The following is an 18,310-nucleotide window of genomic DNA, read 5'->3' on the forward strand; positions in this document are numbered from 1 at the left end:
AACTCCTGTCTCACTTTCACTTACTACTCCTGGTACCATGTACTACTTTGAGTTCTCTGTGTTGAATGAATGATACCTTGTTGATTGTGGAACAAATAGAGTACATGATTACAGAATCAGGAGGTATGTGAATATAAAGTAACAACTGCTTTTGTGAGCAAGAGTTGTATAATTATAATGAACTCATACACATTTGTATACTAAACTCGGATTACTATTGAGAATTCTCACCTACAGAGTTGTTCCAGCTGGGTGTAAGAGAAGGTGCTATCCTTACTATTGTATCATCATTCTTAGGATGCTTTATTGTGCACACTACAATGATACGTGCCTTTTAATAGCTCGGAATGCTAACGGTGAGTACATATCATCACTATACATGAAGCATAGGCCACCCCATTTCATGCATGCAGGTGTTCATACAATTTCCCGATTGAAGCTATTCATCATTACTATAACAAACGCATTCAAATCTCGATAACACTGATCATCTTTATGCTGTTTATTAGATGTGGCACTCTGTTGACAACCTTTGCCATTATTTCAAATGGTTGGAAAATTTAACTCTTATTTGTGATACTTTCTGTGGCATTGTTTATTTCATTACAGATGTGTGTTTATCAAACCAAAAAGTTTCCAACAGTTTGCTTGATGCAATGTTAGTACTTTCATGCGTTGGGATAGGAATCCTTCTCCTCTATAGGGTCTTCATAATATACAAAGTGTATAAACAGTGCACTAAAGGTAATTTGGAGAGTGAACAAATCTTTTTCAAACTTTTTTATTTTGTATAGGAACCAAAAACAAGCTTGACATCAATTCAAAAACAGTTCAATATGACGCTCAAGAGTCATTTGAGGTGATAAATTGTTTTAAGAATTATACATTTGTATTTGCTATTTAGAAGCCACACAATTCTCATGAAAGAGTACCAGCATTTGGAGTCTTAATGTTTACGAGTTTCAGTCATTGTTTGTGTATTTTAAGTAGTACATTAATTTCGTGTAGTACGTCTATTATTGCATGGGAGATTATTTTTGCTCTAAATTTGAACTCTAAACTTGAACATGTACCTAATAATTATGTGAATGATTATGAAACTGAAATTTGGGAAAACAATCAATCCGCTATATAACAGGAAGCACAAAAAGTATAGTTACCCTAACATTGTTGCAAGCAGAAGATTAGTTTATGATGTTGGTGAAACTATACTGTACAAGAGGCTTTGTAATCTGTTTTCTAAATTGGCTCTACTACTGCCAAGGTATGTAAAATGCTGTATTGTTGGCTCCTTAAAATAACTTGCATTTGTGGATTCTTAATAGGAACGTCAGTAAGTTTAATTACAGACAATGGAAAAGATACACTTTCTGGTCCGTACTGTCCAATAACTGTTAAACTTATCTGCAATGTTACGAATGTTGCTAATAATGGCAGTAAAGTGGACATGATAATTTTCGATTTTCAACCTGATCATAAAGTAACTTTCGACCCTATCACGACTGATTTTTTAGCATTTCCACTTGTCCAGCTAACACAGTTCAATGTACATAAAAACCAAAACAATCAGACTCGGATTAATGCTTCAACTATTCTCACTGTTGATCTCTCAGAGCTCTACAACCAGAATATTAAATTATTTTCTTGTGGTTCTGCTGTAAATAAGGCAGTACCAGTGAATATCAGCATCTTGCAGCCAACATTTCCTTCTGTTAGCCCCCAAGTTTATACAGCTGCATGTGATTGTACGTTATGAGTCTGGACTTGTATCTAGTGTAGATGTATCATGGAGGAAATTTAAGGTAGGTGGTATAGATAATTAATAAATAATAGATGTTCATTCCATGCACTATATGGGTTGTATAGCAACCAGATTGTCCTGAATATGAAAATTCTTAAGAATACCTCATCAATATCACTGGATGTGGGTGGACATGGACCAACCATAGCACCTGTAAAGATACTATTTGCTCATCACTTTTCAGTAATTGCACAAAGTATGTGAGAGAAATTACACTACAAGCCAAGATCGCTGACATTGAGAGTGAACAAGTAGTCTATTCCACATCTGTAGGTGAGAGCTTTAACTTGGTATAGTATGTATATATCGACCGTTTTTACAGATTACTATAATCAATATTTCCGACCTGCTGTCAGTCGTCGAAGTGCCAAATTCATGTTCAGTGCTCAACTATTAGATATTTTAGAGGGAATCAAACGTGTACCATTCGATACACTACAGATCCAGAGTATGGAAATCTATCAAATCCTATCACAACTCTAGTTGGCACAGCACCTGTCTCACTTTCACTTACTACTCCTGGTACTGTGTACTACTTTGAGTTCTCTGTGTTGATGAATGATACCTTGTTGATTGTGGAAAGAATGGAGTACATGATTACAGGATCGGGAGGTATGAGTATATAAAGTAACAACTGCTTTTGTGAGCAAGAGTCGTATAATTATAATGACAAATAATTATTTGCAATTGTATACTAAACTCCGATTACTATTGAGAATTAGTTCTCACCTCTCACCGGCCTACAGAGTTATTCCAGCTGAGTGTAAGAGAGGGTGCTATCCTTACTATTGTATCATCATTCTTAGGATGCTTTATAGTGCACACTACAATAATACTGTGCCTGTTAATAGCTCGGAATGCTAACGGTGAGTATATTATCGTCACTACATGAAGCTAAGGCCACCCACTTCATGCATGCACACAATATCCCGATTGAATGTGTTCATCATTACTAACAAACGCATTCAAATCTCGATAACACTGATCCTCTTCATGCTGTTTATTGGATGTAGCACTCTGTTGACAGCCTTTGCCATTATTTCAAACAGTACGTATTGCATGGAAGATTCAACTCTCATTTGCAATACTTTCTGTGTTTATTTCATTACAGATGTGTGTTTCACAAACCAACAAGTTCCCAACAGTTTGCTTGATGCAATGTTAGTACTTTCATGTGTTGGGATAGGAATCCTTCTCCTCTATTGGGTCTTCAAAACATCCTCTATTGGGTCTTCATAACATACAAAGTATATAAACAGCGCACTAAAGGTAATTTGGAGAGTGAAGAAATCGTGGATCAACGTTTTATTTTTCATGCTTTCTTATTTTGTGTATAATTATAGGAAACAAGCTTGAAAACAAATCTCATTGTGACTATGCTCTTAGCCTGAACATCAATTCAAAAACAGTTCAATATAACGCTCAAGAGTCATTCGAGGTGATAATCTAGACAGAATTTAATTTATACATTTGCATTTGCTATTCAGAAGCCACCTGATTCTCAAGAATGCCAGCATTTGGAAGATATGCATCCTGATGACGTTGAGAAAATGGTTCCAATGCAGAAGAAGCCTTCGAATGGCAGCTAGCTAATGACGACACCTAGTAGGAAATGTCCACCCTCTACACTTCCCAAACAAAGAAAGTCAGGTCAGCATTCCAACACTGTTTTGTACGATGAGGTTGGTTTAGCGAAAATCAAAGGCAATGTCTCGGATATGAAAGAAGTTGAGTTGAAAGCTAACGAGTCTTATGGGCACACAGTCAAAAGGTTTTCAACTGCCAAGAGCAACGTGGCTGCTTGTCCACTATGTTTGTCTCCAGGCAGCAAAATCCAGCAAGATTTGTCATTAAAATCATCAGTACAGCGATCTCAAAGTGACACCAAAGAACGAGCATCCTAAGCAAAATACTATTGAGCAAGAGCAGATAGAGTTGAAGTCTAATCAGTCATAATATGGTCAGCTAACAAGTGCTGTTGGTCAGATAGGGGGATGTGAACCACTGCACGAGTACGACTATATATACGTGGACCCCTATAGTAACTCACAAGACAATTCATTAAATAACTGCCATATAGCAAACTGTAACATATTTGAGTGCATTGCGTTTTACGATAATATTATTATTATTGGGTATAGTTCCGATCACGTTGATATAAGTTTTAGATTATGAATATGCCACATAAAATAATAGAATTAACTAATTGTACAGTACAGTAATTATTTGTCAGTTTCAAACACCCACATGCATCATATACCCTCACCCCTGCCATACCTTCACCACACAAACACGACAACACACACACCCTCACATGTCGACCCAAGGAAACGTGCATATTGTTTTCTAAGGCATTAATGGCTTGCGAAAAGAAGGTCAAATACATCATGGCCAGGAAAAATGTCACAACCCATCATTTCCCACTCTTTTGCACCGTTCCCTGCATGCATGAAAATATTGTATATTCACTTAATAATGAATATTGTTGTCTGCTAGTTAGTCAGAGTATGATTATATCAATATTCAGCCATCAGTCCCTCACAAAATAATGCACTGCAGACTTTTCAATTTTCTGGTGCAGGCCTTCATTGCACCATGTACATCACACGATGAACGTCTGTACCAGTCCTATATATATATACAGCTACACCAAAATTGATGGAAAAAGATCCAGCTGCAGCAATACCGCTACCTATATCACTTTTTTGCTACTAGAGCGATATATATACACTAGTGTCTATATATAATTATGACCGTCCGAAGTCTGTCTGACAATTCATGGCCAATAATTATTCTGGATTATCGTCAAACCTATTTTAGTAGCTGGTATCTCTGCTGCAGTTGGTTTTTGTTTTTTTATTCAACTTTGGTGTACAGCTGTAGAACAAGCAGGCCTTCATTATGATGTGCAAAAGTTGACTGTGCAGGTTATTTTGTGAGCGTCTGATTTTTAGAGACAGTCAATTATTGATAAGCTATACTCTAGCTTCATGCCGTAAAGGTTAAGCATCAGCATACACAAACCATTGGATTTGAATCGGACTTAATTAGTATAAAAAGGCACATTTGCAGCCGGTCCTATGTATTATTCTCATCAGCTTAAAATTAAGGCTTTGAACAATTAAGTCTGTCCTTCAAGCTGTAAATAATTATACAGATTATATAGACCATGTCCCTATACGCGTACCATTCCTTAAACATGTGTTACCCATTAGATTCTATGCTGCTAAGATCACCTCTGCCCTCGGGTACCTATATATACACACATTCAATATCTATTGGAATCTAAAGCTTGAAAACATCCTGCTGGACGCTAACAGTTTCATCACACTTTCGAGTACATGTATATTATTTAAAATAACGTTAACAGTGAGCATAATCTTACGTTTTGTTATTTCTCTATAATTATAGTGTCTGCCTGTCTGGGATCAATTCAAGAGCTCGCATTGAAGAAGATTGTTAATGAATTATAAACCATTAAATAAATTTTAAAAGAGAATTTTGAGTATAAAACTTATGAGATGTGTATTGAACAAGCATTGTTACTATGTATGCAAGTGTGTTGTTCAAAATTGACAAAGCGTGAGGTACTATACAATAACTATTGATATAACTGGTTCATTGTTAACTTGGAGAGTTTGTGACACTGCATGCATGTGCTGATAATTATGTGTTAAGAGGTTTACTTATGAGACTCTATTTACAATGTCCGAACAGTTCATTGTCAACGTAATCATACTCCACTCTCTTATCCAGGTCAGAAGTTTCTCTTGCCAAACCATACGAATGATTCGTTTCCATTTTCACCTTTGTAGCTCCACTACTTCTCACTTCACCATACGACAAGTTAGCTTTCAATCTCATTTCCTCATCTGGTCGTGAACGTTGCTTCTTTGACTCTACACAAGACTCGTTAGGAAATAACTTTCCACTCAACTTTGTAAAAACACCAGTTCCTTTTATTGGATCATCGGCCTCACAATAGGAGTGAGTCAGGTCTTCATTTTGCTGTTGTGTTTCTTGATTCGAATAGACAACCTCCTGATCAATTTCCCTTGACTCTTGTATTCGTATTTCCGGTGCAGTCTCTCTCGGTTGCACTTCAGTCTCCGTTTTTGTTTTCAATTTTAATTTTTTCAGCAGAATATAGTATACACCAACTCCCATGACGAAACCGAGTACAGAAGAGAATATGAATACAACAATTGTAGTTGCTACGGTCACTCCGATAGATACAACTCCATTGGAACTGCTGTCTGTCACTGAAAGTACAACTGATGTTAAAGGCTCATGCATTAATAGAACTCACCAATAAAAACATTTTCTGTGACAGGATCACTAGCTTCTCCCCACGTCGTTAATGGCTTGGAGCTCCAACACGTAGTTACCATCTCCGGAGTGAGGGACAGTGAATGTGACCCTGCACACCATTGTACAGTCACCACCACTAGTTGTTAAGATTTGACGATCATCACTCCCAGTTAAGGTGATCTCATAGCGGATTTGCTGTCCATAATGAGGGCATACCAAAACCTACAAGGAAATATATGGATGTGTATAGTGCCCTGGCCAGTGACTCAGTGCTATAATGAAATGCATGCATAGTAAAATCAATAGCTTACTGGTGGTTCCCATGAAATTAGTAGCAGAATATAAGCAGAAAAGTCAACAGATGTTTGAATATTGAATTGTTGAGGGTCTTTTGGTTGTGACTGTTGTCTTATCTGAATATCAATAGGGATCATCTGGTAGTTTGCTGGATCTCCGCATCTGATTTCATTAATGTGCTGATCCACAATCGGTGAGATGTCGAGAGTAAGAGTGGAAGAAAAGTTTCCGTAAATTGGGTTAGCTCCATTTTGTGAAACTGCTCTCAACGCAACAGAAATGAAGGCTGAATTCAATTCAATTTGAGTGGAGGTCACGCTGTCAGGGTAAAATGAATGAATTTCTTTGTTAGTGACATTGTAACTCCAACGCAAAGTAGTGAGCTGCACTCCTTCACAGAACAGTCTGACAGTTCCAGGACAGTGCTCACCAATTAGACTTGCTCCTCCCTCAACAGTCAGAGAAACACCTGCAACATGATTGCATGTAGCTGATCACAATAAACAAGGGATCTTACTCATTGCTCTGCTTTTTCCAACAGTGAAGGACAATAAAACAATATGCATTAACAACTGAAGTACTCCCATCTTACTTGAGGTAGACTATACTTAACTTGCTAACTGGATGTTCCAAAATTCATGAGAGTTTCCCAAAAACATGTGATTCAATTCACAGGTGCATGCAGTTTATTTTAATTCATGCACCTATCAATTACTGATGTGAGTTATATTTATGAGTGAATAGCTGAAGAAATAACAGTTGCACAAACTTCAATTGCTTTCTACACGGTTATGATGAATTATATATAAAGTATACACACTAGTAAGCAACAACACACAGCATGTCCTTGATTTGTATTTATAAGTTAACACTGCATGGTCCATAAGCTTGGTTAGAGTTCATTTCAATTATTTCTTTGGGTGACACCTCCTCATAAACAGGAACAGCTGGTACAGTGGGTCCTTGTCCTTCAGCTGCCTAATTCTATGAAAGTATAAGTTTTCTATTCAAACTGTCTCTTGCTATTATTATTCTTATTTAATAATTATGATGACAATTCTCGTAACAATAATATACATATATTTAGTTTCAGTGTATGAACTGTTTGTAAATACTACTGTCTTAGAAAGCGAAGTCTAACATGTGTATAACATGTGTATAACATGTGTATAACACTGTGTATAACATGTGTATAACGTGGTATAATTATGCATGTTATGCACATTATACTGGTATTGAAAGAATACTGACGTTGCACAATGTTCGCGGAATGACTGTTTACCGGAAGCCACGCCTTTAAATATTTGCATGTAGCAGGTAATTCTTATTAACGAACACTTTTCGTGGACTTAATTTTCGTGTAGAATTCCAACCCACGAAATCCGCGAAAATTAAGCCCCTCGAAAATTTCGCGCTATACGGTATATGCTATACACTTTTTACCTGCAGTTACGATAGTACTTCGAGGCTGTCGAAAACAAGGATCCCCTTCACATTCCAATCGATATTTGCAAAAGGGAAGAGGTTCACAAGGTATTGGGTATGGCTGAGTTTGGTTGTACAAATGAGGAAAAGGAACCAAAATTGAGACGGTAAAAGCTTGTTGCACCAATCTGCACGTGAATCGGGCGAGGAGCAAGAGATCTATAATTTTAATGAACGCAGGTGAAGAGCAGTGGATATTTACCATTCAAGTGGGAGATCAGTGATCTAGATAACTGCTGTGGTATGGGTTCAAGGATACCAATTAATAGCAAGGTATTTACTCAGAAGAAGAGGGAACCAAAATACCATGCTTGTGTATATACAGACTGACGCAGTCTCAAACTGGCATGTCATCAAAAGTGAGCTCAATTGGAATGCAACCTGACCCACTCAATATAGTCTGAATATTGATGGAATGTGTATAATTATCTGTACATAATTATCGTTTATGCATGCATGGTTGAGCAACTCACATCTGTTTCATATTTCTATAACCAAGTTAACAAGCTGTTCTTGTCCTACGCACTTCATGCAAGCTTAAGATATCATATAATTATATAGGAGCCTTCCCAATCTCATTTTGAACTGAGTCAACTGCACCAAGACTTGATGATACGTAATATAGACTATAGTTGCATGGTATGTATACCCTTAGTCTGAGAGGTTTTGGTTTTGGCATATTGTTCGCCAACAATATAGATGTTTTGAAAAGCCACTAAGGCAAGAGGGATATTTCACTGGTCAATCGAATTAAGCGTGGTTGACTAACTGGGAAGTGCATGCAGTAATAATAAACTTAGGCGTAAAGTGGACCTTGTGCCCAGTTTTGTATGTTTCCAGCAACACACTAAAACTGAACCCACTTTTGAGATCGGGGGAGGTCAATTCTTGATTATGGCAGGAATATGAATTAGTATTACGGTGATAAGAAAACATGTCTTCATCATCATCGAGGGTATAATGTGACATGTGCAATGCATGTGCTATAATAGCAAAACTGCTTTTTCTGCCTTATAATTATATACTCTTAATTCAGGCTGTCATGCACCGTATACAGTTACGTCCGTTGGTTCTTCACGCTGTGTGATCTCCTTACTGTATCATGTTTGAAGTTCTTCTGGAATTCTTGTTCTTTAATGATCTCTACAGTTATCATCATGCATGTTCCTGTAGCTGTGATAACTCCGAGAACAGAAGAGAAGTTACCAAATTGCTGGTCTGCCAAGTTTTGTGATACATGTGTTAGGTGTATAAATTGGAAAGGGGACTCAAGGCTCAGATGTATAGGATGGTATTATTTGAATGGATCACATTGATTGCCATCTCCATTGTATAAGTCATATAATATGACTTGTCAAAATGCTGAGGTCCTTTCCGTCACAGAACAGTCTGATAGTTCCAGGACATGCAGTATTCACCAACCAGACTCACTCCTCCCTCAACCGTGACACTCGACAGCCATGCAGAGAGACACTATTATATACTCATACTCAACGTGGCAGACCTGTCAAATGGTCAGGATATTGTATACCGTGTAGGAGAAGTGTTCTAAGTGTGTGAAGTGTTCTAGTGGATAATTTTTGTTGGGGAAAACCCATTTAAATATTTCGTAATATTCCTACAGCTCGGATTAGAGACGTTGAATCTATTTGTGTTCATAGCTTTAACTTTCGTACGATGCTCTTCAATCGAATATTTATACCATATGAAAATAACCCGCTAATACGGTATATAATCCGGAATGAATGTATACCTAAGCACAATACTTGAACGTAGAATAAGAACGTATGAGAAATTGCACGGAAATAATATTAATTAGCAGCTCACACATGCATTATATTCTAGTGATTTGTTACAATTATACACCTCCCCATAAGATGAACTTTCTGATTTCCATCAACTCAAAAATAGTTAAGACACCATGATTATAATAAGGTCAGTTATACTTCTCATCTGTAATTTATGCATATGCATTGTTATGTAAAACATTATAGCTATAACCATATAAATAATGGCTGGATTGTTACATGGACACTAACACAGTCTATATTGGTCCATACGCCTGGTTAATGTTGAGTTCAATCTCCTCTTTGGGTGACACCTCCTCATAAATAGGACCAGCTGGTACAGTGGGTCCTATGTTAATAGCTTGTCCATCAGCTGCCGGGGAGGACACTGCCTTCTTCCGCATGACCCAGTACATCAAGAGAGCACCACAAGCACAACCAGAAACCATTGCCACAATAAATGTTACAATGGTGGAAATCACAGCAACTTCATTGATGGTCAGAGAAACTTCCTTGGAATCTGTGTAAATCATGTCAAACATTGTCAAACATGCAGACTAAGATCACCTCATTCCAGTCAATGTACCGTATACTAGAATGTTTTGCAAGAAAAAACAAAAAAGCAAAATTTGCGAGAGTTGACCAATTCTTCGCAACGCGAAACTAATACACACAATCCTTGCCAGAACGCAAAAGTTAAATCGCAAAGGGTCAATTTTCTGCTGATTTGGCTTATTTGCAAAGATTTTTCACCCGCAAAGTATTCACATATGTACTAACCCTAACCCTTACACATGCATGCATGGAAACAAACAGTAAGCAATATACATAAGTATCATTATCCTATGTAAACTGCAATGATAAACAAGGGCATTTAGCTAAATCAACTGTTGAGTATAATAATTATTTATCTAAATGAATGGTTCATACAATAATTATATAAGTGCTGTTTGGGTGATTTAAAATCCAGCACATATAATTTTAAATTTATAGCAGGCTTTTACTGAGGGAATCGCAGAGCCTGTTAGGCCATGTAACAGCAGTAATACCGTGCTTTATTAAAACGCTGTTTTTGAGCTATAGTTATACAAATAATATTATTAGTGCTATAACTATAGCACCGAGTGTCGATTGTATCCATACTCTTGAATTCGTTATAAAACAATGCAATGCTATGCATGCAAAATTTACCTTGTCCTAAACATTTAGGTCTTCAAGGTCGAGACTCCACCGGTACGTACTATTACAGGCTGTCCAATGAGCTCGTATCCTTCTTCGCACCAAAACCTGATAGTTAAATGCTCACCAATGCTCGTGTAGGAATATTTGAGTAATGGGTTGTTGGTTAGTTTTTCTGGAAGGGCACTGCATTTCTCTGCATACAAGTATAGCATACACATGCACTATTTAAAAAAACACTATACTCTTATATTTATAAATAAGGGGAGAGAGTGACCCAACCCACAAAACCAGTATTACATACAGGAGGATAATTCAAAGACTATTTTCTATTATTGTTTGTAGGATTATGTGCAGCATTTTATTTTGTGTTAGGCCACTCAGCATGTCTTCAATTTTATTATTGTTATGTAGTTAACATTACCTTCTTCACAAAGTAGGTCAGCAGGATTTGGCACCCACTCTCCTCTTCCTGAAACTTTAACACAAGTTGCTGTTCTTGGGTGACTGGGAAGTAGACCATCGTCACACTGGAGCACAATTTCTGATCCCTCCGTGAAACCAGATTCAGCAGATAAAATACTAAGGCTCCCGTTGATAGGAGCAGAAGGTGTATCACACATAATAGCACCAGCTTGGGGAGAAATGGGGATCTAATTAGGATTATGATTTATTTGATCTAATACCTGGTATGATATCGCTGTATGTAGTGATATTACTAGTCCCTATGCTGCTAGCTTGAAGGGTGACAACATAGATCCTGTCATTTCCAGTCACCAAAACTTCAAAGGGGACAAAGCAAGTTGGTGTACATACATTACTGCTCACACTTTTGCTATAGCTTGTATCTTCATAGAGAAGGGAAAAATTGTAAAACATCTCCTCCTGATATTGCGAGCATTCAGCCTGCGAAGTGTGCAGTTGACTTGTTGCAAAACCAATTATGACAAACTTACGTATTGTTTCCAAGTGACAACCAGTATAACTATAGACGGGATAGATGATGTATTGATTCTTACACTGAAGTTAGAGACATTGCATGGGAAGTGTTTCTTTTACTATTGAGATGTTCACCAAGATGTCATTGTTGTTTTCTGCATCACCACAGCTGATCTTTGTAATGTTTTGTATCTCAATGGCTGTTTGAGAAAGTTCTAAAGTAAGAGTTGATGAGAAATTCGCAAAAACTTTTGAAATTCTGTCTTGTGATACTCGAACAAGTTCAACAGATGCGGAGGTCAAAATTGAGACATTTCTTGTCTCATTCACACTATCAGACAAAAAGGTCTTGAAAAAATACATGTTTTCAGCATGGTACAACCTCCACTGTAGCAGTGTGAGGTCCACTCCCTCACAGAACAGTCTGACAGTCCCAGGACAGTGTTCACCAACCAGACTTTCTCCTCCTTCAACAGTCAGAGAGACACTTGTAAACGCTAGCCCTATATAATGATTTTGTCAGCTTATGTTCATAGCTAATATAACAGTATACCTTAAACAGTAATCTTACCAGTAAATGTCGAGAGCATTAGAAGAAGAACAAAGTAAATTCTCAAATGTACAGTGCCCATTAATTATTCTTTTCTATACAATCTGGGTAAATTAATGTTAGTAAATTGCATGCAGTTTTTTAGCAACAAAGATTCATTCAGATTCAAATCAGGTGATTTGTCATATAGGCTATAATTATAAACTATATGCCACACTTTTTACCTGCAGTTACGAGAGTACTTCGAGGCTGTCGAAAACAAAGATCCCCTTCACATTCCAATCGATATTTGCAAAAGGGAAGAGGTTCACAAGGTATTGGGTATGGCTGAGTTTGGTTATACAAATTTAATGAGGAAAAGGGACCAAAATTAAGAGGGTAAAAGCTTGTTGCAGATGTCTTCATCATCATCGAGGGTATAATGTGACATGTGCAATGCATGTGCTATAGCAAAACTGCTTTTTGCCTTAACTAACTGCATATATACAGTCATAACAATGTCCATAGAAAAATCTGCGGCGGTGGTGTGATTCAACGGGTAGATCTCTTTCGAAAGCAGTTTAGCCTTTATATACTCTTAATTCATAGCTGTTCACCGTATACAGTTACGTCCGTTGGTTCTTCACGCTGTGGGATCTCCTTACTGTATCATCAATTGAAGTTCTTCTGGAATTCTTGTTCTTTAATGATCTCCACAGTTATCATCATGCATGTTCCTGTAGCTGTGATAACTCCGAGAAGAGAAGAAAAGTTACCAAATTGCTGATCTGCCAAGCTTCGTGATACATGTGTTAGGTGGATAAATTGGAAAGGGGACTCAAGGCTCAGATGTATAGGACAGTGTTATTTGGTTCAAATGAATGGATCACATTGATTGCCATCTCCATTGTATATGACTTGTCAAAATGGTGAGGTCCTCTCCGTCACAGAACAGTCTGATAGTTCCAGGACATGCAGTGTTCACCAACCAGACTCACTCCTCCCTCAACACTCGACAGCCATGCAGAGAGACACTATTATATACTCATACTCAACGTGGCATACCTGTCAAATGGTCAGGATATTGTATACCGTGTAGGAGAAGTGTTCTAGTGGATAATTTTCGTTGGTGAAAACCCATTTAAATATTTCGTAATATTCCTACAGCTCGGATTAGAGACGTTGAATCTATTTGTGTTCATAGCTTTAACTTTCGTACGATGCTCTTCATTCGAATATTTATACCATACGAAAATAACCCGCTAATACGGTATATAATCCGGAATGAATGTACCTAAGCACAATGCTTGAACGTAGAATAAGAAAGCTATAATGAGGAATTGTACGGAAAAAGTATTAATTAGCAGCTCACACATACATTATAATTATTCTAGTGACCTGTTAGCCTTGAATCCACGCCGATTAAAATTGTAATCGGCGTGGATTCGAGGCTAGTGCATGACCTGTTATAATTATACACCTCCATAAGATGAACTTTCTGATTACCATAAACTCAAGACACCACAATTATAATAAGGTGATGCTCAGTTATACTTCTCATTCTGTAATCTATGCACATGCATGAATATGTAAAACGTTAACTATAACCATAATAATGGCTGGAATGTTACATGGACACTAACACCGTCTATACTGGTCCATACGCTTGGTTAATGTTGAGTTCAATCTCCTCTTTGGGTGACACCTCCTCATAAATAGGACCAGCTGGTACAGTGGGTCCTACGTTAATAGCTTGTCCATCAGCTGCTGGGGAGAACACTGCCTTCTTACGCATGACCCAGTATGTCAAGAGAGCACCACAAGCACAACCAGAAACCATTGCCACAATAAATGTTACAATGGTGGAAATCACAGCAACTTCATTGATGGTCAGAGAAACTTCCTTGGAATCTGTAAAATAATGTCAAAACATTGTCAAACATGTAGACTAAGATCACACCTCATTACAGTCAATATACCGTATACTAGAATGTTTTGCGAGAATCAAATAAGCGAAATTTGCAAGGGTTGATCAAAACGCAATAGTTAAATCGCAAATTAAGGGTCAATTTTCTGCTGATTTGGCTCATTCGCAAAGGTTTTTCACCCGCAAAGTATTCTAGCAATTCATATGTACTAACCCTAACCCTTATACATGCACACAGATCTTATAAGTACGAGTTAATTGCTCCCTGCATGAAAACAAACAGCAAGCAATGTACATAAGTATCATTATCCTATAGATGTAAACTGCAATGATAAACAAGGGCATTTAGCTAAATCAACTGTTGTGTAAACAGTATAGGGCTCAATGAATGGTTCATACTCTATAAGTGCTGTTTTTGGTGATTTAAAATCCAGCACATATAATTTAGCAGGCTTTTAGGGAATCCTAGAGCCCCATGCATGCATGTTAGGCCATGTAACAGCAGTAATACCGTGCTTGTTCTAAATCATTAAAGCACTGTTTCTAACTATAATTATACAAATAATTAGTGCTGTAACTATAGCACCGAGTGTCGATTGTATCCATACTCTTGAATTCGTTATAAAACAATGCTATGCAGTGACTGACTTGTCGTAAACACTTTAGGACTTCAAGGTCGAGACTACTCCACCGGTATGTACTATTACAGGCAAAGATATTCTGTCCAATGAGCTTGTATCCTTCTTCGCACCAAAACCTGATAGTTAAATATTCACCAGTGCTTGTGTAGGAATATTTGAGTAACGAGCTGTTGGTTAGCCTTTTTGGAAGAGCACTGCATTTCCCTGCGCGCATCACGAAACACTATAATTATATGCTATTATAATTGAGGGGCTGCGAACTAGAGTGATTTAGTTCCTAGACCTAACCCATAAATTTCTGGGAGGATATGTGAAAAATAGACAGTTTGGGTTAGGCCACTCTGCATGTCTTTAATTTTATTATCGTTATGTATAACTATATTTTGCATGCATGTGTAAGATACCTTCTTCACAAAGTAGGTCAGCAAAATTAGGCACCCACTCTCCTCTTCCTGAAACTTTAACACACATTGCTGTTCTTGGATGACTGGGAAGTAGACCATTGTCACACTGGAGCACTATTTCTGACCCCTCCGTGAAATCAGACTCAGTCGATAAAATTCTAAGACTCCCGTTGATAAGAGTAGAAGGATCACACACAATAGATTCTGAACCAGTTTGGGGAGAAAACGAGGACCCATGCAATTAAATATATAATTTAATAATTATATACCTGGTATGATGCCACTGTATGTAGTGATATTACTAGTCCCTATGTTGTTTTTAGCTTGAAGGGCGACAACATAGATCCCAGTTTCCAAAACTTCAAAGGATACAGAGCAAGTTGGTGTGCATACTCTAGCCTCTACACAGGCTCTCCTTTTTCTGTTCTTTATCACAATCGTTCAATAAGATAAAATACTGTATTAATCGTTCAATGAGATAAAATACGGTATTAATTGGAGGAATAAAGAAAGAAATAGACGTAAAGTTAGGAAAAAGGAGAGCCTGTATCGGGAAGTCGCGTGAGGGTAGAAGGGTGGTAGAAGGGTGAAAATGAGCGTGGGCATGCTGAGCTAGAGATGTTGGACTGCCCACGCAGAGATCTATGACTAATTAAACTTTGCCTGCAGCAAGCTGGACATGGACTTGGAACTGGAAGTTTGCAAGCACTAGAGCTAGCTATACCTTAGGCTTAGCTAGATGATCTACTAGTCTAGATTGTGTGTTCAGATTCTATCCTATTCTGTCAGACTACTATCACCTTTTCTTGTGTCTTTCTACATGCTATAGTCTATAGTATAGATCAAGAATAGCTTAGTCATCATTATCATATAGCAGGTAGCTACTGCCACCAGAGCTGGCCACGCTGGTTCTCTGATCTGACTTGCAGCACAGCTTGGTGGTTGTCTCAGTACAGTCTTATTAATTAAAACTCTGAATGCGTGGGAGAATACCTTACGTCACGATTGTGGGCTACATATCGCCCACGTTCATAAAAATCCTTGTGGATCACGCGATTTCCCAAACCAGGCCTTACTTTTTCTTAACTGTACGCCCATTTCTTTCTTTGCTGCCTCCACTATGTCTTTCATGGATGAACAGTGACAACAGCAAGAAAAAGTAAGGCCTGGGAACGAGGCTATGCATACTCTACTGTTCACAATTTTATTGTCATTTGTACCATCAAAGAGAATTAGGGAAACATTGTAAAGGATCTCCTCTTGGTATTGTGAACATTCAGCCTACAAAGTATTAAAATGCAGTTGACTTGCGACATATTTTTATGAACTTACGTATTGATTCCAAGTGACTGTCAGTATAGAAGTATTGATGCTCACACTGAAATTATAGACATTGGGTACTGTCTCTTTTACTAATGAGATGTTCACTAAGGTTTCATTGAAATGTCGTGCATCACCACATCTGATCTTGAAAACCTTCTGTATCCCAATGGCTATTTGAGAAATGTCTAAAGAAAGAACTGATGAGAAATTTGCAAAAATTCTCGAAATTTTGTCCTGGGAGAACTCAACAAGTTCGACAGATGCAGACACCAATGTTGAGTCATTAAAGACTTTTGTGGTCTCATTCACACTATCAGTATCAAAGCGTTTGAGCAAATACATATTGTCATCATGGTAGAACCTCCATTCTAACAGTGTGAGGTCCACTCCTTCACAGAACAGTCTGACAGTTCCAGGACAGTGTTCACCAACTAGACTCACTCCTCCCTCAACAGTCAGAGACACTGATGATGAGTATACACCTCTCCATTGATTATTGAAAATAGTATGACTAGCAGATCTATTGCACTTGCAATTGGCTTGTACAGTGTCATATCATATGCTCTTAGTGTTTTTAGGCCTAGCTCTCAATCTGTGAGTAGATTCTACAGTAGTTGTTAGATCTCTGTTTTAAGGAAACAGCTCTAGCTGGCACATGCAGTCATGCGCATTGAGTCACTAGATCAACACTAATCATGTTTTGTAATTTCCCTGCTATATACTTCTACTAGTATATTATCAGGAGTTTACTCCTGATATATTATACATGGGTCTAGGCTTTTATAATTAGGCCACTCCAAGTGAAACTCTGGTTTCTGGTCCTGAAGTTTTTCTAATTGCATGCGGGCGGGCGGGCGGCTTTTCTCATTATGTCATTATCAATTTCACCTTATGAATCTCATTATTTTGCAAATGAAATCATTATCACACTACTAACTCTTTCCTTGGCAATCTGTTGTAGAAATTACAACAACGGTAACGAATCGTTATGATGAATTAGATGAAGTTGTATGTGAGCTCCTCCCTGACAAACAAACTGTAGTCTAGGTAACGGCCTTATCAGTCAAGTAGGCTAAAAATCTGTGTCCTTTGATGTAAGCTTTGATGTCTCTTTGTGCATATGTAGTTATAAAAAAAAAAAAAAAAAAAAGAAACCTTTGACTAGCTAGGAAGAGTAGCAGTAGTAGTAGTAGGAAGAGTAGCAGTAGTAGTAGCAGTGCAAGCAGGACTAGACTAGATTAAAAAGTTGGTGGAAAGAATTAACTGACCGTTTGGACGTCACCTGGCTGCCAGACTTTCATCTCGACTCTTCCCCCTGAGTAGCTGGCCTTTCTCTAAGCCACAAAACTGAGCAAGAAGCTGAAGAAGCAGCTAGACAGAGACATGTACCTAGCCTTGAGAATTGGGAGGCGTGGCTCAACTAGTTAGCCCAGCCCAGAGGAATTGTTACCGTGGGTACTGAACAACCGTAGAAGTAGGGCTACCCCTGGCTTTACTGAATTAACTAGCTGTGTCTGCTGTCTAGTTGGACCAGATTTAGCTAGATAATGGGGTAGAGAATAGTTGAGCGGTGCTGTGTGTAGCTTGAACTGTACTGGCTGGCAAGAATCTAGTAAGCACCCTATGCACTGATAACTCGTCAGAATGGAGGGTATGTTCTAGGGATCTGGACAGCTGTACATCCAAA

At 37.9% G+C, this 18,310-nt stretch overlaps 1 protein-coding gene and 2 long non-coding RNA genes across 8 annotated transcripts; 1 reads left to right on the forward strand and 2 right to left on the reverse strand.

Moving 5' to 3' along the window:
- The first annotated feature begins 948 nt into the window (after window positions 1-948).
- LOC135341578 (uncharacterized) lies at window positions 949-3,920 on the forward strand. 5 transcript variants are annotated; one of them, XR_010396597.1, is made up of 8 exons: window positions 949-1,264; window positions 1,326-1,802; window positions 1,867-2,074; window positions 2,124-2,413; window positions 2,548-2,667; window positions 2,815-2,849; window positions 2,913-3,070; window positions 3,145-3,920. It is a non-coding gene; the product is annotated as an uncharacterized LOC135341578 (long non-coding RNA). The 5 variants fall into 5 exon arrangements; XR_010396589.1 differs by having other exon boundaries at window positions 2,124-2,849; window positions 3,145-3,239; window positions 3,289-3,920; XR_010396591.1 differs by having other exon boundaries at window positions 2,124-2,667.
- Window positions 3,921-5,223: 1,303 nt separating this feature from the next.
- LOC135330757 (uncharacterized) lies at window positions 5,224-7,023 on the reverse strand. The gene is made up of 4 exons (XM_064525703.1): window positions 6,927-7,023; window positions 6,424-6,878; window positions 6,111-6,334; window positions 5,224-6,063 (listed from the first exon to the last, which is right to left on the reverse strand). The coding sequence occupies exons 1-3, from the start codon at window positions 6,994-6,996 to the stop codon at window positions 6,140-6,142; spliced, it is 720 nt and encodes a 239-aa protein (XP_064381773.1). The 5' UTR covers window positions 6,997-7,023; the 3' UTR covers window positions 5,224-6,063; window positions 6,111-6,139.
- Window positions 7,024-13,884: 6,861 nt separating this feature from the next.
- LOC135351709 (uncharacterized) lies at window positions 13,885-17,032 on the reverse strand. Of its 2 annotated transcripts, XR_010399496.1 has the most exons (4): window positions 16,633-17,032; window positions 15,570-16,581; window positions 15,301-15,504; window positions 13,885-14,239 (listed from the first exon to the last, which is right to left on the reverse strand). It is a non-coding gene; the product is annotated as an uncharacterized LOC135351709 (long non-coding RNA). The 2 variants fall into 2 exon arrangements; XR_010399495.1 differs by lacking the exon at window positions 13,885-14,239 and having other exon boundaries at window positions 15,287-15,504.
- Between the last annotated feature and the right edge of the window lie 1,278 nt (window positions 17,033-18,310).

This window comes from Halichondria panicea, chromosome 1 (genome assembly GCF_963675165.1).
Source record: "Halichondria panicea chromosome 1, odHalPani1.1, whole genome shotgun sequence".
Classification (NCBI taxonomy): Eukaryota; Metazoa; Porifera; class Demospongiae; order Suberitida; family Halichondriidae; genus Halichondria; species Halichondria panicea.